General features: G+C 45.6%; 3 protein-coding genes across 3 annotated transcripts; 1 reads left to right on the forward strand and 2 right to left on the reverse strand.

The window, feature by feature from the left end:
- Positions 1-916: 916 nt before the first annotated feature.
- Positions 917-2,990, reverse strand: CNBC3220 (hypothetical protein; the record flags this gene model as incomplete). Its single annotated transcript, XM_771738.1, has 9 exons — positions 917-1,054; positions 1,105-1,347; positions 1,400-1,582; positions 1,629-1,765; positions 1,819-2,223; positions 2,275-2,391; positions 2,443-2,539; positions 2,592-2,803; positions 2,855-2,990. 9 exons carry the CDS (start codon positions 2,988-2,990, stop codon positions 917-919), a joined length of 1,668 nt encoding a protein of 555 aa, XP_776831.1.
- Positions 2,991-7,500: 4,510 nt separating this feature from the next.
- Positions 7,501-8,328, reverse strand: CNBC3230 (hypothetical protein; the record flags this gene model as incomplete). The annotated part of the gene is made up of 4 exons (XM_771739.1): positions 7,501-7,749; positions 7,803-8,035; positions 8,091-8,187; positions 8,251-8,328. 4 exons carry the CDS (start codon positions 8,326-8,328, stop codon positions 7,501-7,503), a joined length of 657 nt encoding a protein of 218 aa, XP_776832.1.
- A 1,621-nt stretch (positions 8,329-9,949) lies between these two features.
- On the forward strand, positions 9,950-13,221 carry CNBC3240 (hypothetical protein; the record flags this gene model as incomplete). The annotated part of the gene is made up of 5 exons (XM_771740.1): positions 9,950-11,107; positions 11,164-11,263; positions 11,319-11,793; positions 11,846-13,065; positions 13,124-13,221. 5 exons carry the CDS (start codon positions 9,950-9,952, stop codon positions 13,219-13,221), a joined length of 3,051 nt encoding a protein of 1,016 aa, XP_776833.1.
- Positions 13,222-13,722: the final 501 nt, after the last annotated feature.

Consider the following 13,722-nt stretch of genomic DNA (forward strand, 5'->3'; position numbering starts at 1 on the left):
GGAGAAGTTCAGAATGAAGAAGGTTGTCGTCGACAAGTTCTCCACTACTACTACTTCTCTCTTTGTTTCTTCTTCTTCAGTAAATCAACCTGTTTTATTGTATACATGTCGTCTCAGACTCTACCGATTTTCTGCCTGGAATAAATTTTGCCCTCGAACTTGGATCTTTGCGTCTGGGGATGTGCGGCAATAATCATACCGGTAATAACCCAACAACAGGAGGCCAGAAGAACATAGAAGTACAGTTTCTGCCAATAACGAATCACCACTACTCGCCGCGCGGTGCCGGTGACACCCTCCCCGTACACAGTATTGCAGGGTTATTGCCCCCTGTAATGCCGTAGCGTTCCCAAGAAACTCAAAGGACGCCCTCAAACGACAGGCTGTTATGAGAGGAGAGGTCAATCGTTGTAGCAATCACAAACCGCGCCGTAATGTTTTTGTCATTGGGGCCTCAATCGACTCTCGCTGTGTAGGTAGTAGACCTCGGCTGATCATTACTGATGACCGAATGGCTTTTGCACACACGCTCCAGTACGCAATATTAATAATTACGTAGTTCGCGGATCGCGGATTGAACACATGTCAGTCCTCGAACGTTGTCGCCATATGATTGCTGTATACCGTATAGAAGAAGGGTATAGCGAACATCTTCGCGAGCCTATACTTTCTCGGCCCATGGAAAAAGAGATCAACAGAAAGTTTACCTCACAGTAGTACTCATCATACTGAAAATGCTATAGCATATAACGAACTCCCTACAACCCCGTCATCTTATCTGCTAAGCGTCTGTTGTGTTTATCATTTCAGGCATTACAATGGATTTGGATTTGCACTTCCCATGTTATACCAATACATGTTATTATAACATCATCAAGATCATCCAATATACTGTGATGTACCTTGTCTCTAGCATCTACAGAGCCCCAGCAAGAACCCTCTCATCGTCTGATGAAGTGCCAGTCTTCTGTACCATAGGGACAGCAGTGGCCATACCAGAGTTCCTAACAAAATTTTCTTGATCTTCCTGTGACAAGTCCTCTAGGCTTCGGTTCTGGCGCCAGAAGTTAGTAACGCGATGTGTCATGGCAATCCTGTACCTACCTTAGTCTCGGGAAGAAGTAATGTGCTGAAAACACCGGTAAGCATGAAGAAAGCGAAGATTTCCAAGATGTGCTTGAGGAACTGGTTTGTGCCACCAATATTGATAAGCCTGGAAAATCCGACCTGGGCAACGATGGCGCCCAGCTTGCCTGATGCGGCGGAGATACCATGGGCAGTTGATCGGTAACGAGTAGGGAAGACTTCTCCGGGGACTATAAAGGTCGTAGTGTTGGGCCCAAAATTCTGATGCATCAATGTCAGTGTAATGAAGGGAGTTTCAACGGTAAAAACTGACTTGGAAAAAGTTTGCCATGCAATAGAGGAAGACAAAGGCCTTTTTGCCGGGATCGGTAGAAAGCATTTTATCGTAACCGAAGCCCATACAGACAAAAATGATCGTAAGGAGTACAAACCCCATCAGTTGGATAGGTTTTCGACCCCATGAATCGATAAATGCCATGGAGAAATAGTATCCAGGCTTCAGTCCTGTCAGCTACGCACCTCACCAGACGCGTTGAACTCACAATTAGTCCTCCAACAGCCAAAATAATATTACCGACAGCAACATTGTATAATGTTTGATAGATGTTTTCTTGTTTGGTTGGAAGGTCGGTAGAAGAACCGAAGCCGATGGTTGACAAAATAGTTGATGAGTTTAGTCCTAGTCGAATGAATTTCATTAGCAAAGCATAGTGCAGGAAGCTGCCACCTTACCTAGACCATAAAACGCAATGTCCAAGGCGAACCATGACCAAGAAGTGCCAAGTAAAACTTTGCCGTTCTGCCACTGCCCGAAATGACGAGCGAAATCAGACCATGAAGCCTTAGGGACCTCGGCGCGATCATTGATTTGTACTGGGTCTGCAATGTATTGACCGGTAGTGATGTACGCATCGACATCTTGAGAAGCCTGTTTGATGTTTCGCTCAACATCCATTGTGTAGCGAGGAGTTTCGGGAATAGTCAATCGGAAGTAGAGAGCTATAACGGCGGGAACACACCCGATACCTATGATGAGACGCCACGCTTGGTCGACGGATTTCAAGTCATCAAGAGGCTGAGAATGGATAGAGTCCTTATAAGCAGCGACGACAATCACTGCGACAATAGCGCAAGTGACTAGGAAAGTTATTAGCGATGAAAAAGACTGGACAGAGCGATTGTGCTCACAGTTTCCCCAACCTTGAGCTGAGAAAACAGCAGCCATCATCCTTCCTCGAATCTTACGGGCTGCGAATTCGGAGGTGATGACAGAAGAAACCGGATAGTCACCTCCAATCCCAATACCTGAGCAGAAGTTAGCAAAGATTGGGTGAGGACTATTGCGGCCGGACTCACCCATGATAAAACGCCACATAATCAAAACACCATAAATATTAACGCCTGGAGCATGGCCGGCGACCGCCTGACCGAGAGTACCAATGATGATAATGATCTAAAATTGGAAGGTAAGACTCCTGCTGCAAGATGGGCGCACACGACCTTACCAATTCAACACCGTACATCCTTTTCCTACCAATGTGATCGGCGAGATAACCAAAGAGGAGCTGACCGAAGAAAGTGCCAATAGAATGGGCAACTTTGATACCCAAATCCTGATTACTGGTGTTGGAACCACCGTTGTGGTAAACGTAACCAATCATGGTGGCGGCGATAGAAATGGAAAATATATCATAAGCGTCTGTGAAAAATCCGACGCCTAATGAGAGATTAGCAAAGAAAGACCGCGCGAGGGTTCAAGAAAACTCACCAGCAACTATACAGGCTTTAGCGTGAAACCAGGAGAAACTGGCTTCATCAATTTCCGCAAGAGCAGCACGTCGTCTTTCACCGGCAGACATTGGGACGTTGGCGTGAGCTTTTTCAACCTCGAACTGGCTCGACATAGTTTATGTGGACCAGTTGGTTCTTCGTGGAGAGAGCTTTTGAGATTAGAGGGATATGGAGGACTCTTTTTCTTCATTATATTAGCAGCTGGTTAAGTACTTTTCGTGCTCCAAGCATAGGAACACGGAATGTTCGCTGAGCATAGTCGTCTAACGTCTAATAAAAAATCAATACTTTATAGCACGTTCTTGGCATTGCTACTCACTCGTCTTGGGACTGAGGGAGTAGATTTATCTTGTGCCGGTCATATCATTCCAAATAACCGGTAGAATGGGTGGGAAAGATGAATCTAATTTAGATATGAACGTGTGGTCTGGCGAACCAAAACGGCCCAATCACGAGCGTGTATTTGATCGCAAGACCTGTCGTACACGAACATCGATTAGGCAGCAGGCAATATACATATCGGACAAAATCGCAAAAATAAGGCACGTAGATACAGGGAAAAGTGTCAACATCAGAACGAGTGAGAAGATTGACAACAAGAAGACGGAACACAGCAAAAGTCAATCGCACGTTCGTGGCCTGTGGTTTTGATCCATCTCTTTACTATTACGTAACTTGATATCTTGGTCAACGCTGCTGCCTGCTGGGGGATCATTCATGTTCGTTGTGCCATTCACACTTGGCGTAAACCATAATAGCCACGTGGTGATCGTTATCTTGAAATGGGCTATTTAAAGAAGCACAAGCATCCTGTAAGAAGGGCATGATATTACTAGTTCCTCCATGCGCATGATTGATGGTCGAAAATGGCCAAAATCCTTGCAACAAAAATTACCCCTCCCTCCAGTCAAAGCTTCGTTACAATTTGCAACAAGGAACCTTCTCCGACCTTCGGGCATCGTCGGAGATCAGGGGCCACTCCGTCGAGGGGCTTATGTTGAGCGCCACCGAGGATTTCGCTTAGTGTAGTATGGGCACGAGTGTTGGTGGTGCTGGTTGAAGTCTGGTATATTTTCTTCTGGGATAGACGATGCGTGATAACCTCGATATGGCGAGTGCTGCTATTTGGTTCAAGGGGGTCGTAAAGCTCGAGGAATGTCACCGCCAGAGAAGGGAGCATTGGGGGCGCCTGCTGGCGGTTGATGGACTGCTGGTTAGGAGGGACAGGCAGTTAAAGTTCGGCCTCGAGGCCGGTTTTAACGGGTGATGATCTCCGGGGGGTTTAGGTACAGCTGCTGGAGATGCAGATGGTAATCATTGGGATAAGTGCTTTTCAGAGGCATAAAGTCAGCAAAAGCATTTTGTGATATTTAGAAGGTCAAGAAGATGGCCGCGGCATGAGGAAATGAAACGTTCAATAATGGATGCAGCCAGGATTGGGAAGATCAGATCCATCATGTAAGAAGGACGAAGTTCTCGCTCAACCCATCACTTGTATGATGCGTCGAGTGTATCTTTATCTTTATATATTAATATTCCCCGTGTCACCTTTGAAAATTTCCTCACTTTTCGCCTCCGTTCTCATCCATGACCCCCACAACCCCCCATTCAACTGCCACCGTTACGTAGACGAAAATCGTCTCTACATGTCTATACCCTTTTCAGATGTACATGCATTGAACCATGGACATGAAAAACGTCGCCAAAAAAATCGTGACCGTGCCTGATTCGTGCCTGAAGGCATGGATTCGTTCGTGGCCGCCATATGCACGGCGGACCGCCGTTTCATTCCTCGGTCGTCGTTCGTGAAAGAACCGTCCAGTTTCTAGATAGAACTTTCTTATGTTTCTTCTTCTGTTATACGTATTTTCTCATGCCACGGCTTCCTGGACCTTCTACTGCACTATAAACGGCTTTAACTGCCTTTATTCCTATAAAACGCACCTATCCCGACGGCTCCTCTTTCTATCCCCTGTTCCTAAACACCCAGGAGACCCGCCTTCTCCAACTGTCCATCCTCAGTCACACCCAATCAACCGCCACCGTCCTCCAATGGTCCTCTCCCTGGCGGTGATGTTCCTCCCAGACTTACGGCCCCTCGAACCAAACAACAAACAGCAATCGCCATAACTTGGCTGCCTGTGCCCAAAATATCATGCTAGATTTTGGATCTGATGGCGCGACTGGAAGTGGCCCGGCGAAGCTCTCTAGCTGCTAACCCTACAATACATGCTGTGCCAATGAAACTGTACAGCTACCTCTGCCTACAGATCCTGAACCTGAACCCTACGAGCTAAGCTTTCGACCAGTAATTCCGAAGGTACGCCTCCCTTCTACCCAGTCCCTTGATCATACCTCTGTGAAATCACCTAAAGATGCAGCCGGCTTCAGAAGCGACCTTCGCAACTATAACGGCGCTTTCAGACATCGACATCAATCCGTCTGGGGACTCAAAGGCATTCGATCTGTTACCCATTTGCAGCCGAGTTTTATCATCTCATCAGATTCATTTTGTCTGCGCCTGGAGACGCCTCTATTTATGCTCAGGTCGGTATGTCCGAACTTAACCAAGATAGCAGAGTCCAGCAACTTAACAGAATTGAAATGCCTTCAACTACTGTGATCGGCCTTAACGAAGATAGCAGAGTCCACCAACTTAACAGAGTTGAAATGCCGTCAACTACTGTGATCGGCAATCCTCAGGCGGATTGAGCAGATGTCGCTGCGTGTAGATTTTTATATCAAATAACTCCTAACAGTTAAGGCAAGACTGCAGCGAGAGCCTCATGTAAGTGCGTTTTACTTCACAGTTGTATAATATAGCTAACGTTTCCGCTGTAGGCAAATCTGCTCACGCCTACTAAACCCGAAACAACATGATCATCGTCGATACAATCTCCCTACAGTGGATGACGTCGCGGCTACCATGCAAGCTCTGAAATAGAACCTAGCAGCGGCCGTGGGACCATACAGGAAACCTATGGAAGTAAAAAATCTCAACGTGTGAGCGAGAAAAGCCGCCACTTTTTACACCTCCATTTCATTCTGGTTTATCACCAGCGAGGGAGAATATGGATGGTATTCCTAGATCCCATCTCGCTGAAGGGCGTAACTACCCATCATCAGTTATAGAACTTACATCCTCTGCTAACATCGTCATTTCACGATGAGGCAGGAACGGTACAAAGAGTCCCTATGGAGCAATCCTATGCCTTAAGGTCTTTTTGAGCGCCCAGGCAGTTTTAATGCGCTCTTCAATATGGGCCTCTTTTTCAAAAGTTGACAGTAGACACTTACTCCGCTCCAAATCTTAATGAGAATGCCTCCTCCTAGCCTTGATAATACGCCAAGCAACGGGCCCGAGTCACAACACATCATTTATTCAACTACGCCACCTATCTCAACAGGTAAACTACCGAAACCCCCTCTCTTAAATTGCGCACTCCTTCAAACTACACAAAGTGACATTCTAATCCATTGTTCGTCATAGCACCTACAGATAGATCACATGTACTGTCCAACAAACCACCCAACCTAATGAGAACTACTAGATGTAACCTCATACCCCTTTGAGTGCTAGGTTTTGTCGCCCATTCCAATGCCGATGGGAATACTTTACAGTAACTGGTTTGGGATGACGATCTATGTGGTGAATTAAGACCCAGCCCAGCGCATCACACGCTTACATACGTAGAACGATAGGGCCAGCGACATGATCATGATCTGAACATTTTCAATACACCACTTCGTGTCTCCGTTGAAAAAGTACAAGTCTTTTGTCTTTTCCCTTTCACGATGGCCAATGGGTTGAATTGTAGGGCCCAGTTTTAAGAAAGATCGATGGTCTCCATGTCACGGCACTGAGCCTGCCTCGCCGTGTAATTTGTGAATACGCCAGACAGCTCAATAATTAACTTACCCCTCAGAAAAGGGAGGAACATGGGTCTAGGATCAAATGAGCCACTGTACATATGTAAAATGCATCATAATACGTACCACACATTTGGATGAACGAACACGTCCATTCTCATTAACAAAACCACCCAAACGCTTTAGCTGCCCAGAATTCCCAAAATTAACTTGGTGCAATTGAATTATTTACCCGAAAAACCGCGAAGTCTTTCGTGGGTCATCACTTGTATATATATAATATATATGATTCCACAGCTGGCATTTGGTAGGTAAAAGCGAGGCAGCACGTTGTGTGCATGAATGAATGAGTGAGGTATAATTCTTTTAAAAATCTCCATCAATGGTATTTATTCCATTATTAATGCATATGCCAACAATTAACGTACCGGGCAGATTAGATTAGTGGTTGGCGATAGAAGGCGTCGTCGCCCGATGATCGTCGTCAGTGGTCCCATTGAGCGCTAATGACTGATGAGTGAGCTGTTTACACCAGCGAAACAAATCCCACTTGTTTCTGACGCACATTGCACGTTTACAGTTTCTTTGAATTACCTCTAAACTGCACGATGAGTCAGCAAAATTAATAAATATACATATTCATAGTTTAAGCATAATGGCTTTCAGTTTTGTATGCAGCATTCTTTCTCTTTGTAGACTGTTGTTATCTTCACTAAATCTGGCAAACGACCGTGTTGCACTCCGATTAACCCCTTACAAAATGATAAGACCAGCAATGCCCAAAGCCAAACTAAGAGCGCCCAATCCAACAACTTCCTTAATAGCCCCACTAGTACCACTGGAAGAACTAGTGGCAGCCGCGCTGGTTGCAGTAGCACTACCGCTTGATGTGGAGCTAGCATTGGAAGTTCTGGAGGCGTCATCGGTACAAGTTTCATTGGATGGAACCTCGTAGCCCTGAATAAGAACGAGGTCGGAGCATTGGTAGAGGTCGCCATCCCCCTGGATAGATCTCATCAGTTTTGATTTATGGATTAGGTGGATCTGTAACTCACTCCGTCGTATTGAATTTGCAAAGTGACTTCCGAGCCGTTAGTGAGACCTACGTTGAGACTTTCGAGATCGATGTTAAAACACTTTTCACCCTGTGTTACTTGGAAGATATTACTGGCAAGGGGGATGATGGTGCCATTGCTGGTAGTGTTGAAGTCGTCAAAGCTTGTAGGGTTGGAGCTGGTGGAGATGAAGGCAACAACAGTAGCGAGAGAATGATGAGAGTTAATATGGACTTCCCGAAGGTCAGTGCGAGTCGTGTGAACAAGAACATGGATATGCGAGCGTACCAGGGCCAGAACCGAGCGGGAATGGCTGCCGAGGTCCAACAGTACTGAAACCGCCACAAAATTGACCTTCGATGTCAGAGACGAACCCACGGGATTCCTAAAGAACACTCAGTAAGCGTAACATGTACTGTATCATAATTTTGAATTGATTACTACTCACAGGGAAGTCAAGGGTGAAGTGAGCGAGGGCTGTGGAAGCGATGAAAGAAGTAATAAGGATAAACTTTAGCGCGAACATGGCGGAGATGTAAGGACCGTTGAAGGGGGTGTTGTCACGAAAGGTGGATGACGAGGAGGAATCGCTGGGTATTATATACTTTTCAAGACAGTCATTTTAGGGCGTTTAATAGTACGTATTCCGAGTATTGACAACGCGCTCTCTTGGTAAATTGTTCCCGCTGATCCGCTGATAAACTATGTTAATTGGTCTGACGATCGGTACCTGAACGACTTGGCCTCACCAGGGCGAGCCATTTTCTTGCGTGTCTTTGATGATTGAGCCATTACATTACGCGTACTACTACTACTACATTATCTATTACCGAATAGATTAGATAAACAAAAGAAAAGCCAGCAGTTCAGTTACTACTATACAACATATGCTTAGATTACCAGTACCCAGCATGACTCTGAAAGTGGATTTCTAAGCATTCATGCAAGGGGCAAGCCCGTACGAGCTCCGCTTCAAGTTGTTCGCACTTATTTGTAAATGTTGTAAAGAAAATGTTGAATTTCGAAATGGACGAAAATGGCTCATCTTCTTTCGTTTGATTTTGCGGCAAATCGCGATCGTTCTTCACGTACGTATAACAATCGGCCAATAAACATAAATTAGTAATTATTATAATAATATACTTAAATAATTATTTATTACACTTAGGTGGAGGGTCAATGTACTTTAATTTATAGGATAATAAACGCGGATTGTACACACAAATATCCATAAATCATTACAAATTGACTAAAAATTATTACGTATTTTCTCTTTAATTATCAATGAGATGGGAGTCATTTTTCTGAATTTATTTACCTCTCGTGTTTTCTTCTGTCAGACGTCTATTCGAGATTATCAAAGACATAATGAATTCGTCTTGCCCCCCTTTGCAATGAAAGATGACACCGCCCTTGTGACCCTCGCGGCTCTATTCTTTCGTGAATGATGATGAGGAGGTTATGACTCAGTAGTAGTGTGTTCATATAAATAGGTATCTTACAACAACTGCTCATTACGATTTCTTCTTTCTTAAATAATTAAGGGTGCAATCCAACTGGTATTAATATGTATAAAAAATAAGTAAGTTGTCAAGTGGTATTACGTAATATCAAACAGTTAAGCGCCTTAAGCCTTGGGTTACAAGCTTACATAACGCGCAAAAATGTCCGGAGAGTAATGCTGTTATCGAGTTTGTTCTATAATTGAGCTTCATTCCTCTTTCTTTCTCCCTTCTCCCTTCTTCACCAGTGAACGTCACTCGAGGGGTTCCTTCTCTATCCATCTCTGTCTTCGAAAGCCCATACTGCCTCACATCTAGCTTAGTCACCTCCTGTCGCACGAGACCCTCCTCAAGATACCTTCCAAGAGATTGATCGCGAAGGCATTTGGGCTCGGTCGACTTTTACCCCCTTATCGAACCTCTGCCACCCCCCCTTCGTCCACCAAGGGGATCTTCCCCCGTATCGGGACCAAATTGAAGCAGGTACAGCGTCGAAGTGCATACAACTGTTTCCTCAAACCAGTGTCCAGCTGTCAATCGTACCAACAAAAAATTGAGCCCCTCAGGAAGTCATTCCGAACAGACGACTCCCTGAGAGACTTCCGAACACGACTAGTGAAATCCATTTTGATATTAAGTTACACCATGTCTAAAGCTACCTCCGGAGAAGCATCGGTACCTTCGCCCACCCAATCTTTCTCGGAATATCTACCTTTTTTGACTGCCGCTCTAGACCGTCTCACCACCAATGCCGCCTCTCTGCCCGACAAGACCGATCTAAATTTTCATCGAAGTCTCGATAGAAGGTTCAACAAGGATGTAGAGAAGACAAGCGAGAGGCTACTGGGTATGACTGAGAGGATACTGGATCTTATCGAAAGGAGTCAAAAAGAAGCCAGACAGGGTAGAGATAAAGGGAAAACAGCTAAAGTGATGATAAGGCGGAGGAAGTTGGAAGACCAAGATGACATAATAGATGGGTATAGAGGTGCAGTACAGGGTGTAATAGACGGTTTGCTTGAAGATGCGGTACGTCGATCTTTACCACTTTGCCCTTGCTGTTCTAATATCTCAAAGGATATCAACCTTGATGAATTGAGAGGAGGCAAGGGGAAAACGGCTGTTACAGTCAAGCCTGCCCTGGTTGCCCAAGCTGGTAAAAAAGTCAGTGAATCGCATTATACCCTTACTTGTTATGCTCACCATATAGTACAGATTCCCGGCCCATTCACTGAGCGTCTGCCAGCAAATATTATTCATGCGTCTGATCTCACCAAACCTCAGCTTCTCTTCCATGACGCTCCTGACAATGCTCGGACTTCTGAATCCTGGAAGCCGTCTCTAACGACCAAGCCCCATGCTATGGTCCCTCTTGGATTCAAGGCACCTCTCGATTATGAGTTGACCTCGGAAGAAGAGATGGACCCGTCAAAGGCAGCTCTAAGACGCGAGAAAGAGATTCGCGCCCGAACGCACCCCTATTATTATGAAACTAAACACTTACCATACCCCACTTCATTGTTTATTGATTCAAAGCCTGTACCCCCTCAGAGCTTCGATGAGACGCCTTTCGAGTTTGTCGACACGCCGGAAAAACTTCATCGAATGGTTGAAAAACTCAAGCAGGCAAAAGAAATCGCTGTTGATCTGGAGCATCACGACATGCGAAGCTATGCAGGTTTCACTTGCTTGATCCAAATTTCGACTAGAGAAAGCGATTGGGTCGTAGACACGCTGGCGCTCAGGAAGGAAATCCAGCAAGATAAGTTTGGAGACGTTTTCACCGACCCTACTATTGTCAAGGTAAGACGGCTTTTACATCCATTACCGTCTTGTACTCATACACTGATGTCTTCTAGGTCTTTCATGGTGCCGATAGTGATATCATCTGGCTCCAACGGGATTTCGAAATCTTTGTGGTCAATTTGTTCGATACATATAGCGCCTGTGTCGTCCTTGGTGCGCTATATCTTCTTCTTGGTATCACTCATGTCTAACTTGATATCTATTGTAGAAATGCCACAGCGATCTCTCTCAGCCCTTCTTCAGCATTATTGTAACTTTGAGGCCGACAAAAGATATCAGCGGGCCGATTGGCGAATTCGTCCTTTGCCAGATGGCATGTTGTATTACGCTCGATCTGACACCCATTTCCTCCTTTTTATCTACGACAATCTGCGCAACGCCCTTCTTCACAAGTCTTCTCGTCCTTCTTCGCCAGCTAACTGTGGTACTATCGTCCTGGATAGCGCCAGGCCTAATCCTCAAGAAGCTATGCGCGAAGTCCTTGGCAAGTCTGCTGATACGGCATTGAAAATGTATGAAAGAGATTCGTACGATATAGTGACGGGGCGAGGTTCTGGGGGTTGGCTGGCTGCAGGGAAAAAGTGGCTACCTAAAGGAGAGATTGAGCAAGAGTCTGGCTGGGTTTGGAGACATTTGCATGATTGGCGAGATAGAGTGGCGAGAGAGATGGATGAAAGTCCTTTGTGAGTAGAGCATTGTTCTTTCGGAAATTTATGCTAATGGTATTTTCGACAGCTATATTATGCCCAACAATATGTTACGAGATGTTAGTACGGCTGATAATACCGCCAACCTCAGTCGTATAATCAGAAGAGATCGAGCTCCTATTGCTGCTCAATATATTCCTGAAATTACATCTATCGTTGTCGCCGCGAAGGAAAAATTCAAGGAAATCACGGCTGAGCGAGCAGCTAATCCTCAAATTCAGGAGATGGAGAAGATAGGAGCGAAGGAAATCGGAGCGAATGATGTGAAGAAGATCCCGGTTGCGGCACTGGCCGTTCCATCTGTACCCCTAGCAAGCACCACCTCAAATATATGGGACGTCGCTGCTAAACCTACCTCTACTAGAACAAATGCCAAGTCAGGTCTTTTCGGCTCTGCCATCAAATTCTCTCAACCGAAGCATGCTTCGGGTTATATTACCGCTTCAAAATCAGGGCAATCAGCTTTGTTCGGGGTGACACTAGACCGAGCAAGCAATCAGAAATCATCATCTGCTGCTTTGAACCTCCGTGAGAGGGAATTATCCCCCGGTTTCCTCAAGGTCATGGAATCTATGCGCATGGACTTGCATCCCAAAAGTATGACCTCGGGAAGCAGCGAAGGCGATGGTAAAATGGGGCTGAACCCTGAAACCGTGCCGTTTATCCCTTCCAACCAAAGAAAGACGACGGCGACGTCTTCCTTGGAAGTGAGGGGGAAGAAACCCTTAGGTTTGACGTCGGAGTCAGCGCACCCCCAATCCGGCCAGAAAGCCAGCTCCTCCACCGCATATGCACCAACTTCCGGTATCACTTCAACGCTCATCAAAGAAATGTCTCCTCAAAAGTCATCAAAATCTGGAACAGTTGATGAGGGCGTTGTTCAGGTGAAAAAATCAAAAAAACAAAAGAAAAGAGAGCGAGCTTCTACGACCGATAGAGCCGGCGATGACAGCGATAGTAAAAAGGCAAAGTTGGGCACTGACGGCGATGGAGAGTTCGGTGCTGCCACGCCGCCAGCTCAGGCCGTAATCCCGTCTGTTGAGCTTTTGAACACAGTAATTGTTGGGGAGGGTGGCAACGCAAATAAAAGTACAGCTTCCAAGAACAAGAAGAAGAAGGTGAAGCCCGAAGATATACCAGCATTTGATTATGCCAGCCAACCTAATTTGTTGGATCAACCACACTCTGTGATCGCCCAGGATGATGCAAAGAAGAAGAAAAAGAAGTTCAAGGAAGCAAGGCCTTCAGGTAAGTCCTCCCACCGCTTCCTACGCCCTGGGTTGCATCACTTATCGTCATCGTTCAGGAGCTGGGATCGTTGAGGTACCGACGTTCGGGGCGAGACCTGCGAGAGACTTGAGCCAGCCTAAGCAGGGTAATAAGTCTGGGACCTTTGCTAGATAGACAGGGATCTAAAGACGTAATTTGCAAATTTGATGAGTTTATGGATTAACGGAGATGGCTTCACAGCTCGCGTGCGCTGCATTGCACTGAGACATGTCACATACGATCTCAACAAGGTATGTGGATATGGCTCACGGTGAGGGCCGGGCAACGAGGAACGGCGGAGGATCGTTGATGAAGACTAGTTGGTGGCAATCTTCTTGCCTCTTGCCTCATTATCTAATGGCTACTACTTATATGCTATATGGCTCTATAAAATACTCTTCTAGAAGCAAATAAATGAAGCTTGCGCGATCCAATTTTTTGAATTGTTTTCGCCAGTTACCATTTTCACTATGGGACCCAAAGTGGTTTGTTTTGAACCTTTGACGCTTTTCCGGATTGTTTTAAAACGCCTGTCCCTGGATGACCATTTCACCTTTCTATTTAGCGGATTGTTTTAAAACGCCTGTCCCTGGATGGCCATCTCACCTTTATTTTTATTTATTTTTATTTATTTAG

The sequence above is a fragment of the Cryptococcus neoformans genome, chromosome 3 (genome assembly GCF_000149385.1).
Source record: "Cryptococcus neoformans var. neoformans B-3501A chromosome 3, whole genome shotgun sequence".
Taxonomy (NCBI): domain Eukaryota; kingdom Fungi; phylum Basidiomycota; class Tremellomycetes; order Tremellales; family Cryptococcaceae; genus Cryptococcus; species Cryptococcus deneoformans.